At 42.5% G+C, this 18,223-nt stretch overlaps 1 protein-coding gene across 7 annotated transcripts in view; it reads right to left on the reverse strand.

The window, feature by feature from the left end:
* Positions 1-18,223, reverse strand: part of LOC118424046 (5-hydroxytryptamine receptor 1D-like) — a 91,806-nt gene that overhangs the window by 7,085 nt on the left and 66,498 nt on the right. For 6 of the 7 annotated variants that reach the window (XM_035832499.1, XM_035832498.1, XM_035832497.1 and 3 more), the window contains exons 2-4: positions 3,125-3,653; positions 1,096-1,260; positions 435-578 (exon numbers count right to left, since the gene is read on the reverse strand). In XM_035832499.1, coding sequence (XP_035688392.1) covers positions 435-578; positions 1,096-1,260; positions 3,125-3,379 — 564 coding nt within the window. In that variant the 5' untranslated portion in view covers positions 3,380-3,653. Of the gene's footprint in view, positions 1-434; positions 579-1,095; positions 1,261-3,124; positions 3,654-14,070; positions 14,158-18,223 lie in introns of those variants that run through there. The other variant, XM_035832494.1, reaches the window with a different exon arrangement.

The raw sequence follows: 18,223 nt of genomic DNA on the forward strand, positions 1-18,223 counted from the left end.
GTCTGGGAAGAGAAGGCCTTGTTCGATATCTGACCTCCTAGCGGCTTCCCTTATTTCTGTAGAAGAGCTTTTTTGTATCTTTCGATCTGAACATATTTTTTGCAAGCAGATAGCTATTGTCGTCGGAAAAAAACTCGAAGTGTAGATTACTTTATTTTACTTATAATTCTACCAGAGTGTTTATTTTACTTATAATTCTACCAGAGTGGTCCACTCGATGACTAAGCATAAGACTTTTAAAGCAAGAGAGGCCGAGAAGACACTGACTCCTTTATCCTCAAAAGCCAGTGGATATATATATATATATATATATATATATATATATATATATATATATATATATATATAGAGAGAGAGAGAGAGAGAGAGAGAGAGAGAGAGAGAGAGAGAGAGAGAGAGAGAGAGAGAGCGCCAACAAACTATGGGTGACATACCTGGGATATGAGACAGTTGTTGGGATCAGCCGTGTCCTCGGGTTTCCTCCAGCCGAACACGGGCGGGATGGAGATGCAGAGGGACAGCAGCCACACCACGCCGATCATCACCATCATCCGCTTCGGCGTGCGCTTGTGAACGTACTGGGGAAAGAAAAGTCCAGACAAGTTGCAAAAATAGATATGTCACTCGTCGATCAAGGTTAGACATCCAAGTATTAAGATATGCCAAAAAGCAGTTACTCAACCAACAGGATATGATTCTGGAAACGGTCAGACGTTTCAGATAGCGTTCAATATCCTTCGTCAGTGACAAACAAACACACACATACACACACACACACACACACACACACACACACACAAAATCTTCATTTTAATGGCGGTAACAAGAACTCCAAAATGAACAATAAACTGAACGCAGAAGTGGTCCAAAGAGGGTACCTTGAGGTACATAGCTGACGGCCGAAATGGTTCTAATGTAATTGGTCTACAACAAAATCCCGTAATTTGGTCGGCTCGCAGTCGTAATACACGCACAGTGCTGAGATTTCATATCAGAACACTGTACACACAGACTAAGACAACTTCAAAACTATATCTGTACTTCCAAGTGACCTCCATACCTCCGTTCACGGAGATTAAAAAAAATGACCCTCACCTTGACCGCATCAGTGATAGCCCAGTACCTGTCCAGTGCGATGATACAGAGAGACATGATAGAGGCCGTACAGCAGGTCACGTCCAGGATGATCCAGATATCGCACATGGCCCGCCCCAGCCGCCATGTTTGTGTCAGCTCGTAGGATGCGCTGATGGGCATGACCTTGAGGAGGGGGGGGGGGGATGGACAAACGTAATGTTTGAATAAATCAGTTGTTTACAAGTGTTTTTCACACCACTAAAAACACACTAAAACATAAACCTAACATATTTTACAAATGACACATCAACGAAATGTTGAAGAGAAAATTTCTTGTTTTACGTATTTAGTGATAATACGATATTTTGGTGTGTTTGTTCGCTCTTATAGTATATGGTATGTAGTATGGATCATTACCTCTGGGAGGGAAGTTCACCTACAATGGGGGTAATGTTTGTGGTTGTCTTTGTGTGCTCGTGCCTATAATTCAAGATCTTTTCTATGGATTTAAATCAACTTTAGTATGAAGAAACATGCCCCCCCCTTCCTGAAAGAAGTGTGGTATAGTCCATGGACGAATGACTCACTATGGGAGGAAGACAGCTGGAATTGAATAGGGGGAGGGGGTCGCCAATAACTATGATGGCTAGGGCTAGGGCATTAAGGATCATTAAAGGTATACTACGTAATTATCTTTGTGTCCCCCCAAGTTAGACCCTTCTGGCTGTAAGTAACAACTTCCAGGCCTCCAGTAGGCACCCTAGGGGGTGGGCTAATGAGTTTATCACACTCCAGCTGGCTACAGGGGAAGATCTTCTTCTTTTCAAACACTCAATTTTTTTTTCACTTCAGAATAGGATATAATCATGCACTTAGTCTATTTTGTAGGGTACCAATAAGCTGATGTTACATTCCCTTCAAATCTGCAAGATTAATCTTGCAAAGATTACGTTTTTCAAAAACTCTAGTGCAACTGTCATCAGACACCCCACTGTGCAGTCAGGCACACAAGACACTGATAAGCCAGATGTAGGCGTGTTTCCCTAGGAAGCATGGAGGTCCATGTAGGAAGATCACAGTTTGTAGACATCATCTGACATGTTTGTACGATGCACTGATGTTGCAACTTCTCTCACTGAGCCTTGATATTCAATGCTAAAGGGTAGACTTAGCTTAATATGTAAAGAAATGGCAGGAAAATCTACTTTTTGTATTGCCCAAATATTACGTAGCATAGCTTTAAGGAATTTACACAAAAATTCAACCAGTCATTCTTGTTCCATATTTTTTACAACGTCATTTGGCGCGCACGGGTCTTACATATCAAATTCTAAATGTTATTTTCATTGCGTGGTGTTGTATTGGGATAGATATGACTATTATATTGTCAATGACAATGGACATATGATAGTACCTCAAGCTCCAAGTAAAATTTTACTGATCTCATCAAATGTACAACCTTTCATGCACTCAGCAACATTGGGAACGCTCCAAAACGTAAAAGACTTCATTGCCTCTTAGTGAATACATGTATGCCAGACTGGCGACTGTTGTACGCGGTCGATCACAATGAAACTTGAATCGAAAGTCTCGCTCAAAGTCGTGTTGTAACTTATGGACATGGTATTGTAAAGAAGCCAGAGAAAACAATAAACTTTAAAGCTAAGATTACATATGACAGTAGCTACATGACGCGCTGGAGACATTGACGATATTGTAGTAAGCCCTTCTTCTTTGGACCTCAGTCTAGACGATCCAGTGTCGCCTTGTTAAGCTACGCATTTTCGGGCTCAGACGTTTTGGAAGGATGACAAACTCCAACCTTGAAAATTAGCTGTGCGCTGCCAATGACTGTCATTGTCACGGCCACGTTTACGGTGAAGGTCGTCATGTTTGTCAGGTGGAGAATTATGGCGGATAGAAATGTAAATCCAACGTCAGGAAACTTCAAAGAACCGTTCATCAGAGAGGATTATCTCTAAAACACGAAGCTATTCCTAATTGCACTATGGATTTACATAACCGTTATGTCGAGATTCAAACTCACCAATAGGGAGACCAAGAGATCTGCCACAGCCAGGGAGCCAATCAGAGAGTTAGCAGGAGTCCGGAGATGACGTTCCACCGTGAGAGTGACCAATACCAGGGCATTTCCTAATATGGAGGTGAGTGTGACGATGGAGAGTGATGTCCCCGTGAGGATGGCCCACGTGAGGCTTGGGGGTGGTGGTTCGGACATGGTGGCGTTCAGAGTGTCATTTACGATCTCAGTCACAGGGTACAAGTTTGTAGGGAATGCCATGGTGTTAACCGGATTTTCAACGGCTGCAGTTTTACAGAAGGAACGATTTGAGTAGACGATTAACTTGGTCCTGTTTTAGTCCAAAATTTGAAATTTTTTGTCTCAAAGTCAAAACGACTAACCATCGAATGTTATGAATCTAAGAGGCACACTTGTGTCTCAGACACTGCGTTCACATAGTGTCCAGTCACAACACGTAATATCCCCAGCCGCTCGGTTACAAACATGTGTCACACAGCAGTAGAACTCACGAGAAGCACCCAGGACAGTTTGTCTGAAAAGAGAAAATGTGTACATTAATTATCTGGAAATCGTCTAGAACGTATTAGCCTGGGTACCATCCGGATAGTAGTTCGCTCCTATGCTCGCTTCTGGAAGAGCAAAGAATTGATATATAGATAGTGTATAATGAATGTCAGAGCTAGAAGCGACTGTATATAGTATATGATGAACGCCGGAGCGAACTACTTTCCGGATGGTACCCAGGCTAAGAACATATGCCATCATTCTTGAGTGTATACAAAAAAATACGATAAACATGAAGTCTAGACTACCTGAGTGGGAAGAAAACAATACATTGGCAAGCACTCACTCACTCACTCACTCACTCACGGCCGGTAACCACATTGGTCGTAGGGGCTCCACGACATTCACAAGCAGTGATCTTTTCTCGTCAGCAGTGATGCGTCGCCTAATAACCAATCAAATGGCAGGATACCCCATCATCGGGCATCAAAGAAATGACTTGACAGTTTCATTTAGCGCTCGTGTGACAGTAGGCCTAGAGCACAGTTTAACAAGAAACCAGCGGGCTTTACAGGTCCAATTACAGGTAGATATGAATGACAGGTTTTTAACATAAAAGCTGATGCAGTCGAAAACCTGGGTTAAAAACCAATTACATCAGAAATATAAGGCTTTGTCTCTTGGTACCGCGTTTTTACTTACTGTTCACGAATTCTATCTTTGGATTGTTATTGTACAGTATTCTGATGACTCCCCGTTTTCTACAACATTAAGCTCCTACGCATACAGCGCAATGGACCGTCTAGTCTCTGAGATGCTATCATATCATTTCACAAGAAAGTAATTACTACAGAAGAAAGGAATTCCAGATATTGTGAAACGAGGTGACAAAGTTTCTACCTTTTGCAATTACGTGATAATGTAGGTATCACGATTTTTCTCAAAGAGGCTATCAAGACAATGATAAAAGAAATGAACTATACATGCATGTACAAAATCTATTCCCCTATTCATATTTCTAATGAAACTAGACCAACCATCGATCATAAAACATATCCGTTCTTTTATCTCCACCATGAATGAAAAGCGAGAAGAAGTTGAATTTATCAAACAGTTTCTAACGTTATTTTTACCTTGTAGGTGTTAGATGTATTTCTTCAACATCTTGTTGCGACCTGTATTTAGCCCGGTGTGGCAATAATGGTCTTCATTCATGAACTAGAAAAAATAGACAATATACATAAAAGCCCACTCTGAGAAAAAAAATGTCGCTGTATGCATATCATACCTGAAAACATGTACAGTCTATGACTGTATCTGGTATCTAGGACACAACCCAAATTCTGAGACCAGTGCAATAACCGACCGATATCTGTGGACGGTATCCGATGACGGAAAAATTAGCTTCTTTTTTAATTGAAGCAACAAAACATGGTATCATGAACAACTAAAATTTCTGTGTATTCAAGACCTCGAGGTGCACAAGCTGACTCTAGTGCAGTAGACTGGTATCACTTACCAAGTTGACAACTACAAGTATGGCTACCATATTGGTGACACTTTTACTATCGAACCAGTTTCTACGAAAAAATGAACTCTTTTTTAATTGAAGCGACAAAACAGGATATCATAACAAAGTCTTTTATTTTGGTATTCAAGAGGTGCACAAAGTGACTCTAGTGTGATGGACAGGCATCACTTACCAAGTTGACAACTACAGTCATGGCTACCACATTGGTGCCACACTGTCACCACTTTTAGCATCGAACCATTTTCTACTTCTTCAACAACTGACGGTTATGGCTACATGTTCCTTACTAGTGTTACTTCTACAAGTTCAGTCAAGGCTACCACACGACATATTTTCCCATTTTAGTATTTTCTCATCATGTTCATCATTTCCGAAGGGGAAGAATTCTTCTATCTATTTTTTAAAATCATGCAAAAGTTAACGAGGACGCTGATGATATCCATCAACTTTACTTGCTGTGGCTATATGTCAGGATGCTAGGGCTATGTAAGGGAGTCCTTAATATCCAATTAAGCATATTTCTACGGGGCTGACCAGTAACCAGTCCCACGGGACAGGCCGGAGATCCGGCTGAGTGCTGGTCAGCTCCTCAGAGATCTGACTTGGAGATTTGAAGTCATACCAGAAACCCGCATGACCCTCATATATAATTAGAATTGGATACTCTCTTATCAACTAGAAGAGTGATCGTGCTGGATTGAGAGTGACGCAAGAACCCCAATCTAACAATTAACGATCCTTTTCTTCTTGAATAGCTGTCCAAATATAGCAATGAGTGGCAGGCTCATTAGGACTTGGGCGAAAGTGGGACGAAAATCCACTCTAACGGACACCGCTACCCTGGAAACCAGACATCTAGCCAGGGCCGGCGGAGAATCCGATCGGCAGCTAAGGCAGGTCTTCCCGAGAACCTCAGATAAGCACTCCGGGGATTTGCCATGGAGGGAGAGTTTACCGGCCTAGCTAGCTTTCCCTGCATGGAAAATCTACGGCGTGACTAATATATCCTTATTTCATACATCTAAGTTCTGTAGAAAAAATCATATTCATAATGCAACTAGGCAAACCATCGATCATAAGCATATCTGCTCTTTTATCTCCTCTATAACAGAAAAGCGAGGATAAGTTGAATTTATCCAGCAATAGTCTCATTTTGTATCTGTGAACTGTATCTTTTCAACATGTCTTGTTGTGACCTGTACTTAGCCCGGTGTGGCAAAAATGTGCAATAAAGGTCTTCATTCATTCAATAATAAATAAAGTCCTAGATCCTCGGGAAGACATGCACTCGCTGCCGAACAGATTCCCTGCCGGCCCTGGCTAGAAGTCTGGTTTCCAGGGTAAAACACTGCTGGTGAGTAGTCCCCCCTACCAGACTAATAACTGCGCTGGCTGAGTGGAATAACTATGCCAACTGAGTGTTTCATGTGTTTGCGATGTGACTGACTCTCCTTGGCCCTATTCGTTCCGAACTCTACTCTCCGGACACCCTACGGCAGGCCCTGTGGAGGCGAACTGGAGAGTCCCTGTTTAGGCTAAGAGGCCGGGCCGGGCAGCTTTGTGGAACGAAAGGTTCGATATAAAAGACAACAAGAACACAAAATGTACCAAAAACAATTCAACAGCATGCCTTGTGCATATTTATTGGCAAGGTCTTTAATTTTTCTTTTCCGTCAATAACAGCCCGGCCGGGCCCCGGGTAGGAGATGTGACGTAGGCCTTACGGGAAGAGATGCCAGTAACAGGCTCTTGTGTGCTTGCGCAAGTGTTTGAAGAGACTGATTCAATAACCTGCCTACAACCATGGACAGTATCTGTTAACGGAAATAATGAGCACACCTCTTCAGGTGCGTGTGATCCACCCACGAGACAATGAGCTATCATCCCTAGAGGGTCTGGATATTCCACTTCAGAACGGTGAATTGGAACCCCTATAGGCATGTTTGAAAATAATGAGAGGCTCCAACTTTGTAGGACACTATCGCGAAGGTTCTGGAAAATAAGGGCTTAGCCTTCTGTGTAAAGTTCGCTCGAGAATACCGTCTGAAACATAAACCTGGACCAGCAATTATTGTCAGGAATGAGTACCCACCTCCCGTGTGACAGCCGCGAGAGCCAGTTTACGAGCCAATCGACATCAATTGACCGTCCCTGATTGCGATAGTGAGGCGCCGGCTCTAGAAAACAACAGTTCACGAATCCCCTGGCCGCCGACGTCTCCAATTAGAGAAAATAGCAGGCTCATTGATCCATGCGCAGAATTCACGCACGGAACCTGTTCGACGGCCAAACGGAATTACCGGTCTCGTAAAACGGCCCTTTTATTACATGCCTAAAGAACATGAATGGAAGAACATTGAGATCTGAGAGATGGTTGTTTGTGAGACAGCAACAAAAGAACGCGTTCTTGAGCAGAAGTCATTTGGAAAGAAAAAAAAAGCCTTTGAAGAAGTTCTTCTTCGTGAATGTTTTACAGGAACTAAAGCCGGACTCTAGTGACTGCAGAAAGTTTTTCACAGAATCATGCTTGACAGGAACAGATACCAATTATGCAAATTTGTCACTAATTTCAAATTTCAATGGTCAAGAAACATTGCTAATCATAAAGGGGGTAACGGTTATCTCCCTGGACTGCGGTACGTTGAGATTACCAACTCTTTTACCATATTCATTCTATCGCTGCGCAAAAACTAAGACATCAATGAAAGAGGACTTGGACCATTGCGGTCAGAAAGAAAACTGCGGGAGCTCAGGAAGCTGGTGATGAATAGCACGCAGTGGAGAAAAATGAAGAAAGACTGATTGTTGATGCAGAGTGTCCAGACCACTGCATCAGCAGAACACAGTGGAATACTACTGCTACAAAAACTAAAACTTACTTCGAGACAAACATGGCCAGTGATCATACTTGAGTTAGCCTTCATATGTCGTGAGAACGTTTTTTATAATACAAAGTGGATGACATCGGGTAGTGCAAAAGATATAGCAGTGCTACGTTAAGTAATCTTTTCAAACTTTAAAAAGTTTCAAAGATAGATGATACGGCGACACTATTGCCCATCTGAGGCATATACCGGTTTGCTATTACCACTCACAATTTGATTTACGTCGATTTTTATAAGACAAATGCTCGGTTTCGTAATGCCTGTCATAAAGTTGCCTTAACTCGCAAATGTAATGTGATTACATCACGCGATCGGAACGACAGCAATCTACTTGTGGTACTATAAAAGTTAATGTGCGCCTCATCAACTGAGCTCTGCGATATTTTCCCACAGTTCCGAGGAGCTGGAAGGAAAATCTAGTATATATAGGTACTGACTGTCTGTATGATGAGTACAGTTATCCACTAGATAATGGGAAAAGATACATCTCTACATCTAGACTCTCAGGATAGACCAGTTAGCAAAAACTAGTTTCTGCCCTGAGCGCTAACTGCCCGTACCAACCATTGCGAGAGTGCACGAGACGCGAGATTTGTTAATTTTTTTAATTGTTTCAAATATTTCGTATTCAAAAGGAAAAAATAATACATGGCAATGAATTATAAAATAATACAACATTGCAAGCGAAGCCAAAAGCTTCTGCTTATGAGAAGGCCCCCTTAGATAATTTATTACAATGTAATGAATAAAGAAACCAATAGAATAAGAATTGTTGTTGTTCCGTACGTAGAATAAAGTACATAATATCGACAGGCCTACAAATAGGGAAGGGACGGATTTTCTGCAAAACAATGTCTAATAAGAATGATTAAATCACCAACGCACAGAATTTCTAGCCTGGGTATCATCCTAGTTATTTCACCGGGGCTTCCATACTCTTCCCCCAACCAGATAGTGTTAGGGGAGTATTGGAGCACTGTTAACTATCCAGGTTAGAGTACCTCAAACCACCACAAAAAGCATAAAAACAACTAAAGTAGTTACAACTCATTCAATGTTTCCAATTTGGTGCGTCGTTGTGTCGCGCGCATTAACTTAATAGATGAAAACTTTCCAATAGAAACCAAATTAACGTTAATGTTAATGCTAATCTGGGTATCATCCTAGTTATTTCACCGGGGCTTCCATACTCTTCCCCCAACCAGATAGTGTTGGGGGAGTATTGGAGCACTGTTAACTATCCAGGTTTGTACCCAGGGTAGAGTATCTCAAACCACCACAAAAAGCATAAAAACAACTAAAGTAGTTACAACTCATTCAATGTTTCCAATTTGGTGCGTCGTTGTGTCGCGCGCATTAACTTAAAAGATGAAACCTTTCCAATAGAAACCAAATTAACGTTAATGTTAATGCTAATCTATGGAGCAGTGATCGATTTGCAAGATATCCTCCATAGCCGATGACGTGATTTAGGCGCCTGCTTGACGTGAGGTAAATAAGCACTTTGTCTTTGACAAAACGCAAAAACGCATAGTAAAGAGTCGTGTGTGAATTCGCGTTTACAAGGATGGTATTCTGTGTTGGATGTCGTAGTAGGGGTGGCCGTACCGGTACAAAACCTTTTTTCCTATAGGACCGGTCCAGAAAAACCGGTCCAAGAAAGAAGAGAAGAGCGAAGTAAAGGAGAGTTGATAGTCATTATTACCAAGCTTCTACGCTCAAACTTGGTCCAAACAAGGAGGTTCGACTTGGTCTAAACAAGGAGGTTCAACCTCCTTGGACTAAACAGAGGCAGTTAGGGTTGATTTCATGAAGATAGGATCGTAAGACGCCAATACACGTCGGATACTACATCAAACAGAATCCTTTGGACCATTGGACCATTTTTTTCAGTATTGCCCATTCATAAGTTTTCACAGATTACTAAGGTCCAGATTCAGGTCTGGACCTGGTCCTTTGGACCTAGGCCTGGACCGTACCTGTACCTCAATTTTCTGTACCGGTACCCATCCCTATATCGTAGGCAACGGGCGGAATTCTGATGCAACGATGACCAAACTTCGAAAAGAACCCATGTTAAATTCTATTGTAACTACTCACATGTCTGATAACACATTGCTATTGATCTAACCCACTGAGGTACCGTGCTGTTCAAGGGTTAGAAGTTGTCTAGATCGTCTGTGTTGGTAGTAATCATAGTGCAATGCTAAACTTTCTTCCAACACAAAGGTATACACGTATCAAATTTTCAACGACCACTGTTACCTTCTTCAGGATCAAGACTTCAGAACGTAAACTCGCGAAAGTATACAGACACGTGACATTACTGCCATGTGAGCTTGTGGATACGTGACGTCAGCAATTGGTCAAACGTGCCAGGAAGTTTACAACGTCCACCGTCTCTGTTCAGTGGAGGCAGGATCGAGTGCCCTGATATATATGACCTTCTTTATACCCCTTACAAAGTTGTCCTGTTCGGTGTCCAGTATTCTGACTTTGACTGACATTATTTGCCCAGTAAGACGTTTGTGATAAATACATGCAAACAATCTAATAGACCCGACGTTCCGGGTATCCACACACTACGCCCTGGGACAGTACTTTCGACGTCAAATTGACGAGATTTCCTGTTATGACATTTAATGATGCCATTTTCAAGCATTGCCTAAAAGTCATACGGTTGGTATTATGTGTCTCTGGTGGCAGGTAGCACATAGTGATATTTACAATTAAGGTACGAGTCTATTTTTATGAGCCTTGAAAATATCATTTGTTTTAAAACGTTAACATGCTCCAAGTCGTACGGAGAAAACAAAGATATTTGTTTTTTTGTACCTTCACTAAGAAGGTAATGTTTTCGGAAGCGTTCTTGTGTACGTGTGTTTTTCTGTCCTTCTACATGATAATTCTAGAGCGCCTGTATGGATTCTCTTGATACTTGGCATATTGGTATCTCTGTCTAACCTACATACGAAATGTCATGTTCATTTGTCGTTCCCTTGTTCAGTTATCCTTCTAAGAAGTTTTTGGTAAAAACGCCCCTGCGGTTCCAGAGCAACCTGCTGGGGGGGGGGGGGCAAAAATACACCACGGATTCTTTACGTCACAAACAAAATGTTATTTGCCACCAAAAATCAAGACCATAGCACATCCAGGTCCAAAGACAAAAAAAAGGAATTTCTGCTGCAGTACCTAGGTCACATACAAGGGGGATCAAAATTGACCTTGACCTTTGTCTTCCAAACACCTACCACCTACATACCAAATATCATCGTAATCCATCCAGAGGTTCTCCAGTTATGCTTTCAGTTAAGCTAACCTTAAGTGGGGCATCCACGTCAACATGATGGTCAGCAAAGGCAGCCGCAGGCTGTACCTGTTACGGGTATTGAAGAGACATGGTCTGGACTCTAGTGACTTGACATTAGTGTTCTGTGGATTTATAAGACCAATCTTAGAATACGCGTGTCCGGTATGGCACCCAGGAATCACTAGTGCCCAGTCTAGGGCCATAGAGAACGTACAAAAAAGAGCTTGCCGCATGATTCTAGGTTCCACCTATGTTAGTTACGACATGGCTCTAGACCAGTTGTCCCTTCCGTCTCTGTGCAACAGACGGCACGAACTCTGTACAAAGTTTGGTACCTCTTTGCTGAGCTCCTCGTCTTTCTCAAAATGGCTACCGCCAAACCGTGTGAGCCTGCATGGCAGAAACCTCAGGTCTAAACACCAGATAACACAATTCCACTGTAGAACGGCTAGGTACAGAAAGACTACACTGCCGTACCTTGTCGACTTGCTAAACAGTTCATAGTGCTAGAAGTATAACTAAGCTCAGTTGGATGTATACACAGTTATTTTAAAGATGATTATTGTTATGTTTTAAAATGTTTTGACTTGTGTACCTCTATTGCTTTTCATTTTAAATGTAACATGTGTAAAGCATACTGCAATTCAGCCGAAGAAATGAAGGCTGCCACTGTATGTTATTGTTTGTCGCTCGATGCGGAAATAAACCATTCAATTCTACAAAAATCCGGAAGCACAAACAGACAGGCAGACATACCCAAAACTATACTTCCATTTTTCATGTAGATAATAAAAACAGACGGGGACAAATCTCTGCTTGGAAATTTCAATCATTGAACCAAACGAATTTTACAGTAGGGATTTTGGTTACTACCCGTGAAGAATTTTTTTTTCAAAATTGCCCCCAAGTGGTATGCTCTATATACGCTCGTAATTTTATCTCTGGTGTTATAGCAGGTGGCCTGTCGTTTTCAATTTGCACACATCACACAATTTGGCTGCTTTAGCGAGCTCGTGCCGGGGTTTCTGCGGAAGCTGATCTCCACTGAACAGATTTAATCTGACGCTTCTCGCGATCGGTCAGCTGGAAGAAAAGGTCTTTGCGGATCGTCGGTTTGCGTTAGGAAGTCTTTTGACAGGAAATGTTCACCGCGCACAGTTATATAAGGAACGAGAAAACGACATACAAAAGTGATGAGCGATTTTATGGTCTATCTCGAGAATCAAAATCACCCAATATATCTGTGATGGACACATACCCTTCGCAATGAATTGTACTTTGCTTTCCCTATCGAGTATATGATATATTTAGCTGGCGCTGTACATCAAAAGAGTTAAAAATACATCACACTAGAGCTGATCAATAGGTTAGGCAACGGCAGTCCCAAAGCCTTTATAATGACATTAGGGACAGTGAGCTGCTATCAAATGTATCTAGGGCACTGCGGAGCCCAACCCTCTCCTCCCACCGCCTTTTACCTCCACAACTGAAGTCTAAGTACCCATTTTTACACCTGAATGGGTGTTGGTACGGTGTACCGGTACAAACCCGTTTTTTCTTGTTGGACCGGTCCGGAAAAAAACCGACTTGAGCTGGAAAAAAAAATCAGTAGACCGGATGTTGGACCGATTACAGAAAATAAACGGATTTAAACCGGCTCTACGGCGGCAGGCGTGCACGCGTTTTGAGGCTTAGAAAATAACAAGAGCGATGTAGAGGAGAGTTGATAGTCAGGTTTCTACAGTCTAACTTAACAGAGGCAGTTAGTGTTGTTTACGTGGAGATAGGATATTTCACCAAACAGATTCCTTTGTAGCGAAATGTAAAATTGTTTTCAGTATGTGGCCCATTCACAAACGATTAGATCCGGGTTCAGGTCCGGACCTGGACCTGATCCTCTTGACCTGGACCGTAAACGTACATGAATTTCCTGTACCGGTACCTACCCCTAGTAGACGATGCATGTACGATGTATGGACAAGAAATCTTAACAACGTAAGGAAATACCTAGAACGCGTGGACGTGATTCTGCTCACACGCAACTGCGCAATATCTGCTAATGGGACCACTTGTAGGAGTGCGGGCAAAAAGGTGATAAAAAAAGGGAAGACAGACAACATCTGGAAGTCTCATCGACCAGACATAAAAGATATCACATTGGACATTAATATTTACGAACAATGTATGAGAATATACATATGGGAGTAAGAGTTGTAAATATGCCACACGGACAGTGGACGGGCGTGATTTGTGTCCTAAACTTACCGTTAGAGTAGGACATTACGGTCGGTCCGTTTCAAGTGTCAGTCAAGGGCAGGCTTACTGCTACTATCCTAATGGGGGTCTAGTGGATTATCTATCTGGGTCGAAGACACGAGATAGACTATATGTTCTACACGTCAAACGTTCTTCTCTGGGTTTCTGTAGTTTTATGTTTATGTTTATTTCATTCGCATTCCTTTAATGAGCATTAGACAAGAAGCATATTTGCTTATATAAATATCTTCTACAAATATAAAATAACAAATAACATGCAGTCGACGAAGAGAACTAGTGAATACACGCTAACATGCAACAGAGGTTGACATGAAAATAAACATCAAAGTCAACATCTTAAAAATGACGGTAATATCAACAGAGGAAACTAGTAATTTCTGTCCTTTTAACGCTACCGGGGCGGTAAGATGTAACCGAGAAGAAACGTGTGCGTAGTACGTACCTCAGCTAGCATGCAAGGACGGCTGGCACTACCGGTGAGACAGCGATTCCCCGTGCTCCAACACCCCAGTACCGTGCCCGATTAAAAGCACAGATAGGATGGCACGGAGGATGGGGCGTCGGTTATCTCCGGGCTGTTGCCTGGCAACGGTCGCTATGCAGCTTCCTTCAGACGTCAATTAAATCATTGCCATGACAACGCCTAGATGGTGCATGTGTAGTATGCCCGGTGCGGTCTATGTTGCCATGGCAATGACGTCTTGCTCCACCTACACTACCCATAGTGCCCCGCGTATGCAAATGATTCTTGCAAATGTCTTGGCTTTTATCATGGTCCGTTAAAAGTCGATATTCCATATTTAACACGTGAGTCGAAATTACAAGACAGAGTTAATCTACAAACTGTTTGTTCCATATGACTTTCCTTGAGTTCCTTTCACATGGATAAAGCATATAAAACTTACGATTAAACATGTAGAAATTCTGTACTTAACCATACACAGCTAGACTGATATTTTTCATGCACTATATCATAACCAACTCCTATGTACGCCCAAATGGGTCAATTTCTTTGTACTTCACTCCAAATGCAAGACCAAATCGTGCAGACATGACGGTAACGTAACTTATATATTGTTATCCATGATATCTTGTAGTTTTAAACATAGAAAGAAAAGATAGATAGATAATTAAAAAAAAAAAGTTAAAGTTTGCCCATGCATCTACAGACGCGTAGGGTGGCGCCCATCCCCACTTCGAAGCCCTTGGGCCACACATGTGCAAACCACTACAGCAGGGGGCTGGTCCGCTGGTAGTGATGTGTGTTTAACTTCCATACTCTTTCTCATTAGTGCTGAGTGCTAAGCAGAGAAAGCAGCATGTACCATTTTTAGAGTCTTTGGTATGACTCGGCCGGGGATCGAACTCACGACCTACCGCATGCAAGGCGAACACTCTACCCACTCGGCCATTGCACCGGTGATAGATAGATAGATAATAGCCTGGTAGAATCGTTGTTTAATAGTTGTTGCCACATATTGTACCATGAATGATTGTTAAGGTTACACCAGGTAGGTTTGAGAAAGACCCAACCTCTGGCTTTCATAATGCGAGTAATAGTTGAGGCAGTAGTCCATATCTGTCTTATAAAAGGCACATCTAGAACTTGTATTTAGGTTAATTGACGACCCAGTTCCATTTCCGGCAGCTGTTTCCCAGACAAAGCTTATAATTATATTATATTATATCATCTCTCTCAGTCCTCCACTTTGACTATTAATGCTATATACACCTGCCTATATCCGGCCTTACCATTTGACATTAATGCCTACAGAGATTAACAAGATTTCCCGTCAGTGTGTTTGCCCTGGCGTGTGTAAATATGGTACAATAACAGGATGCAAGGCAGAAAATGGTGTAACTGGAGACTTGCAGGATGGGAAGTCTGGCTCGGTTCGAAAGTGGCCACATGCTACAAGAATGACAGAAACAAGAAATCCCCCCGAAATTCCAAATGTTGACCCGCACACCTCAGGTCGCAGCTCAATTGTCCACGTTTTCATTCTCCCTTATCTAACGTTACTGGGTGTCGCTTGCAAAGTAATGATCACAATAATTTGAATTTTGGCACACATTCTTAAAAGACTTGACATCTAGGCCTCAAAATCTGAGTTGTGCTTATCATTTCTGGGTCAGACCGAGAGCTCCTTGATCACCCCTCGTAATTAACTATCCATCTGATATAGACAGTTTATTTTCATCTTCATCTTAGCGATCAACAATCGTACATAACAAGGGTTCGTCAAGGCAACCGCATGCCCTGTTAGGGACCGTACGGCGTTTAGTGAGGGGGGAGGGCCGGTCGCCAGAGGGTCGGTTCAAAAAATTTTTGCATGGCCCTCCCCCCAGGTAAATTTTTTTTTGCTAGGCCCTCCCCCCAAGACAAAATATTTTTGCTTGGCCCTCCCCCCTCCTTTCAACTTTGAAAAAAATATTCAAGACGCCAATAAAACACTGCGCTCCCGCATTCGGAAATGTATTTTGCGTCATACTTTTTCATGATTTTCATCGAGAAGCAGATCTCTCACCCCTAGTAAAAAAAGGAAAACAGAATGGCTCAAAATATCTGCTTAATAGAGGGATAAATATCTGCTTCATAGAGGCATAAATATTTGCTTTATAGAAGCTATTTCATTTTTTTGATATTAAAATAACACCTAAAAAGCATTTGTACCTGGATTTCTAGTAGATTTGCGCCACGAAGCGGCGCGCGCCCCGCTCCCTAAATTTACGTATTGCAAGCTCGCGGGCCTGAGCGGCTTGACGGAAACTATTTTCAATTTACATATATTTTGGACTTTTTCTTGGTTCTGTGGTGGTAATAACTTACGGTAAATCGGGGGGGAAATGAAAACCAAAACGACAGCACGATTCGACTTCCAAAACTGTAGTGGGGAGGGGGGCGCCGACGCGTGACGCTGATTTTCCCACGGCGGGGTAAGACCGGTCGCCGGCGGGCGTGAGACCGCAGACTTGCAGGAGATCTTTTAGAAATGCCACGCTTTTTTGCCACGATTTCCTGCATTGCTTTTTTATGGGAAAATTTGCTGGTTAGATGACATTTCTATGAAAAAAAAATACGAGGGTTTCAAGTTTTTGAGAACGACGTTCCGAACACCATGTTCGGCGCCAAAGGCACGAAGAATCGCAAGGTAGGTCCGGGAGAATTTTGAAATCTTGACCCTCTTAAAAGCTATTTCCTTCAGTTTGAGGAGATATTTTGCTGACAAACAAAGCTAACTTTAATAACATTTCAATTTAGAAATACAAAATTAAATCCCCCCCAAACACATTATCACGATGTCGGTCATGAAAGGCGCGAGGCCGGTCACGTCAAAAGGGATCCAGGGAAATTTGCAAATATTTACCCTCAAGCTCTGAACGCCATTTCTTACATTTTGAGGGCAATAAGACAGGGGTAAATTTTGCTAGCAGACTAATCTAGAGTTTAATAACATTTCTGTACGTGAAGAAGGTTTTCGAGGGCGTCATGCATAAGCCCCGCCCCCTCCCTTTCGCATTTTCACTGTGTCCCGAGCGCCAACCTCGGGCGATCCCTTGCAGAGGTCCAGAAAAATTTTGAAATCTTGACCCTCTGAAATGCCGTTTCTTGGATTTTAAGGGACATATTTTGCTGGCAGACCAAGCTATTTTTTTTGCTTGGCCCTCCCCCCAAGTAAAAAAAAATTTGCTAGGCCCTCCCCCTGGCAAAATATTTTTTTGCTTGGCCCTCCCCCCCCCCCCCTGGCGACCGGCCCTCCCCCCTCGCTAAATGCCGTACGGTCCCTTACGGCTGGTGGTTTCATATCGCGGTATATTACTTTGATGTCCGACACTTCCTGTTACCGCCTGGCCCTTTCCAAAATCTATCCAGTCGCTTGATTACTGTAAATGCAGAAATGTTCGCGGTGGATTAATGTTCGCAGTTTTCGCGGAGGCCGCTTCACCGCGAATTTAAAACCACCGCGAACATTTTTCCATAACAGTAAGAGACTACAGTGCATGGTGCTACCGCGAAATTAAAACCACCGCGAAAAGTCCATTTTCGCGCTACCGCGAAATTAAATCCCCGCGAACTTAAATGCATTTACAGTACTTAAGGGTGAGACCACGCTGGGTATCTATCTACCGGTTTGATTGACATGTCATTGGATATGTTATAGTCATTAGAAATATAGCTTGTGGCATAATGAATGAATGAATGGAGACCTTTATTGTGCACACATACCCGTTGTGTTCAGTACAGGTCGCAACAAGATATACATGGAATATCTACAAAGAATCTACAATACTAGGTGAATGACACTGGAGCTGCAGATTGTGCTTTGAATTCATCTGAAGCACTGATTCGCCTGGGTTCAAAGCAAGCCTGTGGTTTAAAACTTCTGCAGAATTATGCGGCATATGCAAGCCATATATTATTTCTAATGGTCTCTGTTGCCATGTGCCAATTAAGGGTTAATGACCCGCCCCGAGGTGTATATGGTGTCATAACGCCTGGACCTTTGCTATCACCCCCTAATAACACCACCGACTGACCCAACCCAACGAAGTGGTTTTATGAGGTGGTTATAGCAAAGGACCAGGCGTTATGA

Source organism: Branchiostoma floridae, chromosome 10 (assembly GCF_000003815.2).
Source record: "Branchiostoma floridae strain S238N-H82 chromosome 10, Bfl_VNyyK, whole genome shotgun sequence".
NCBI lineage: Eukaryota > Metazoa > Chordata > Leptocardii > Amphioxiformes > Branchiostomatidae > Branchiostoma > Branchiostoma floridae.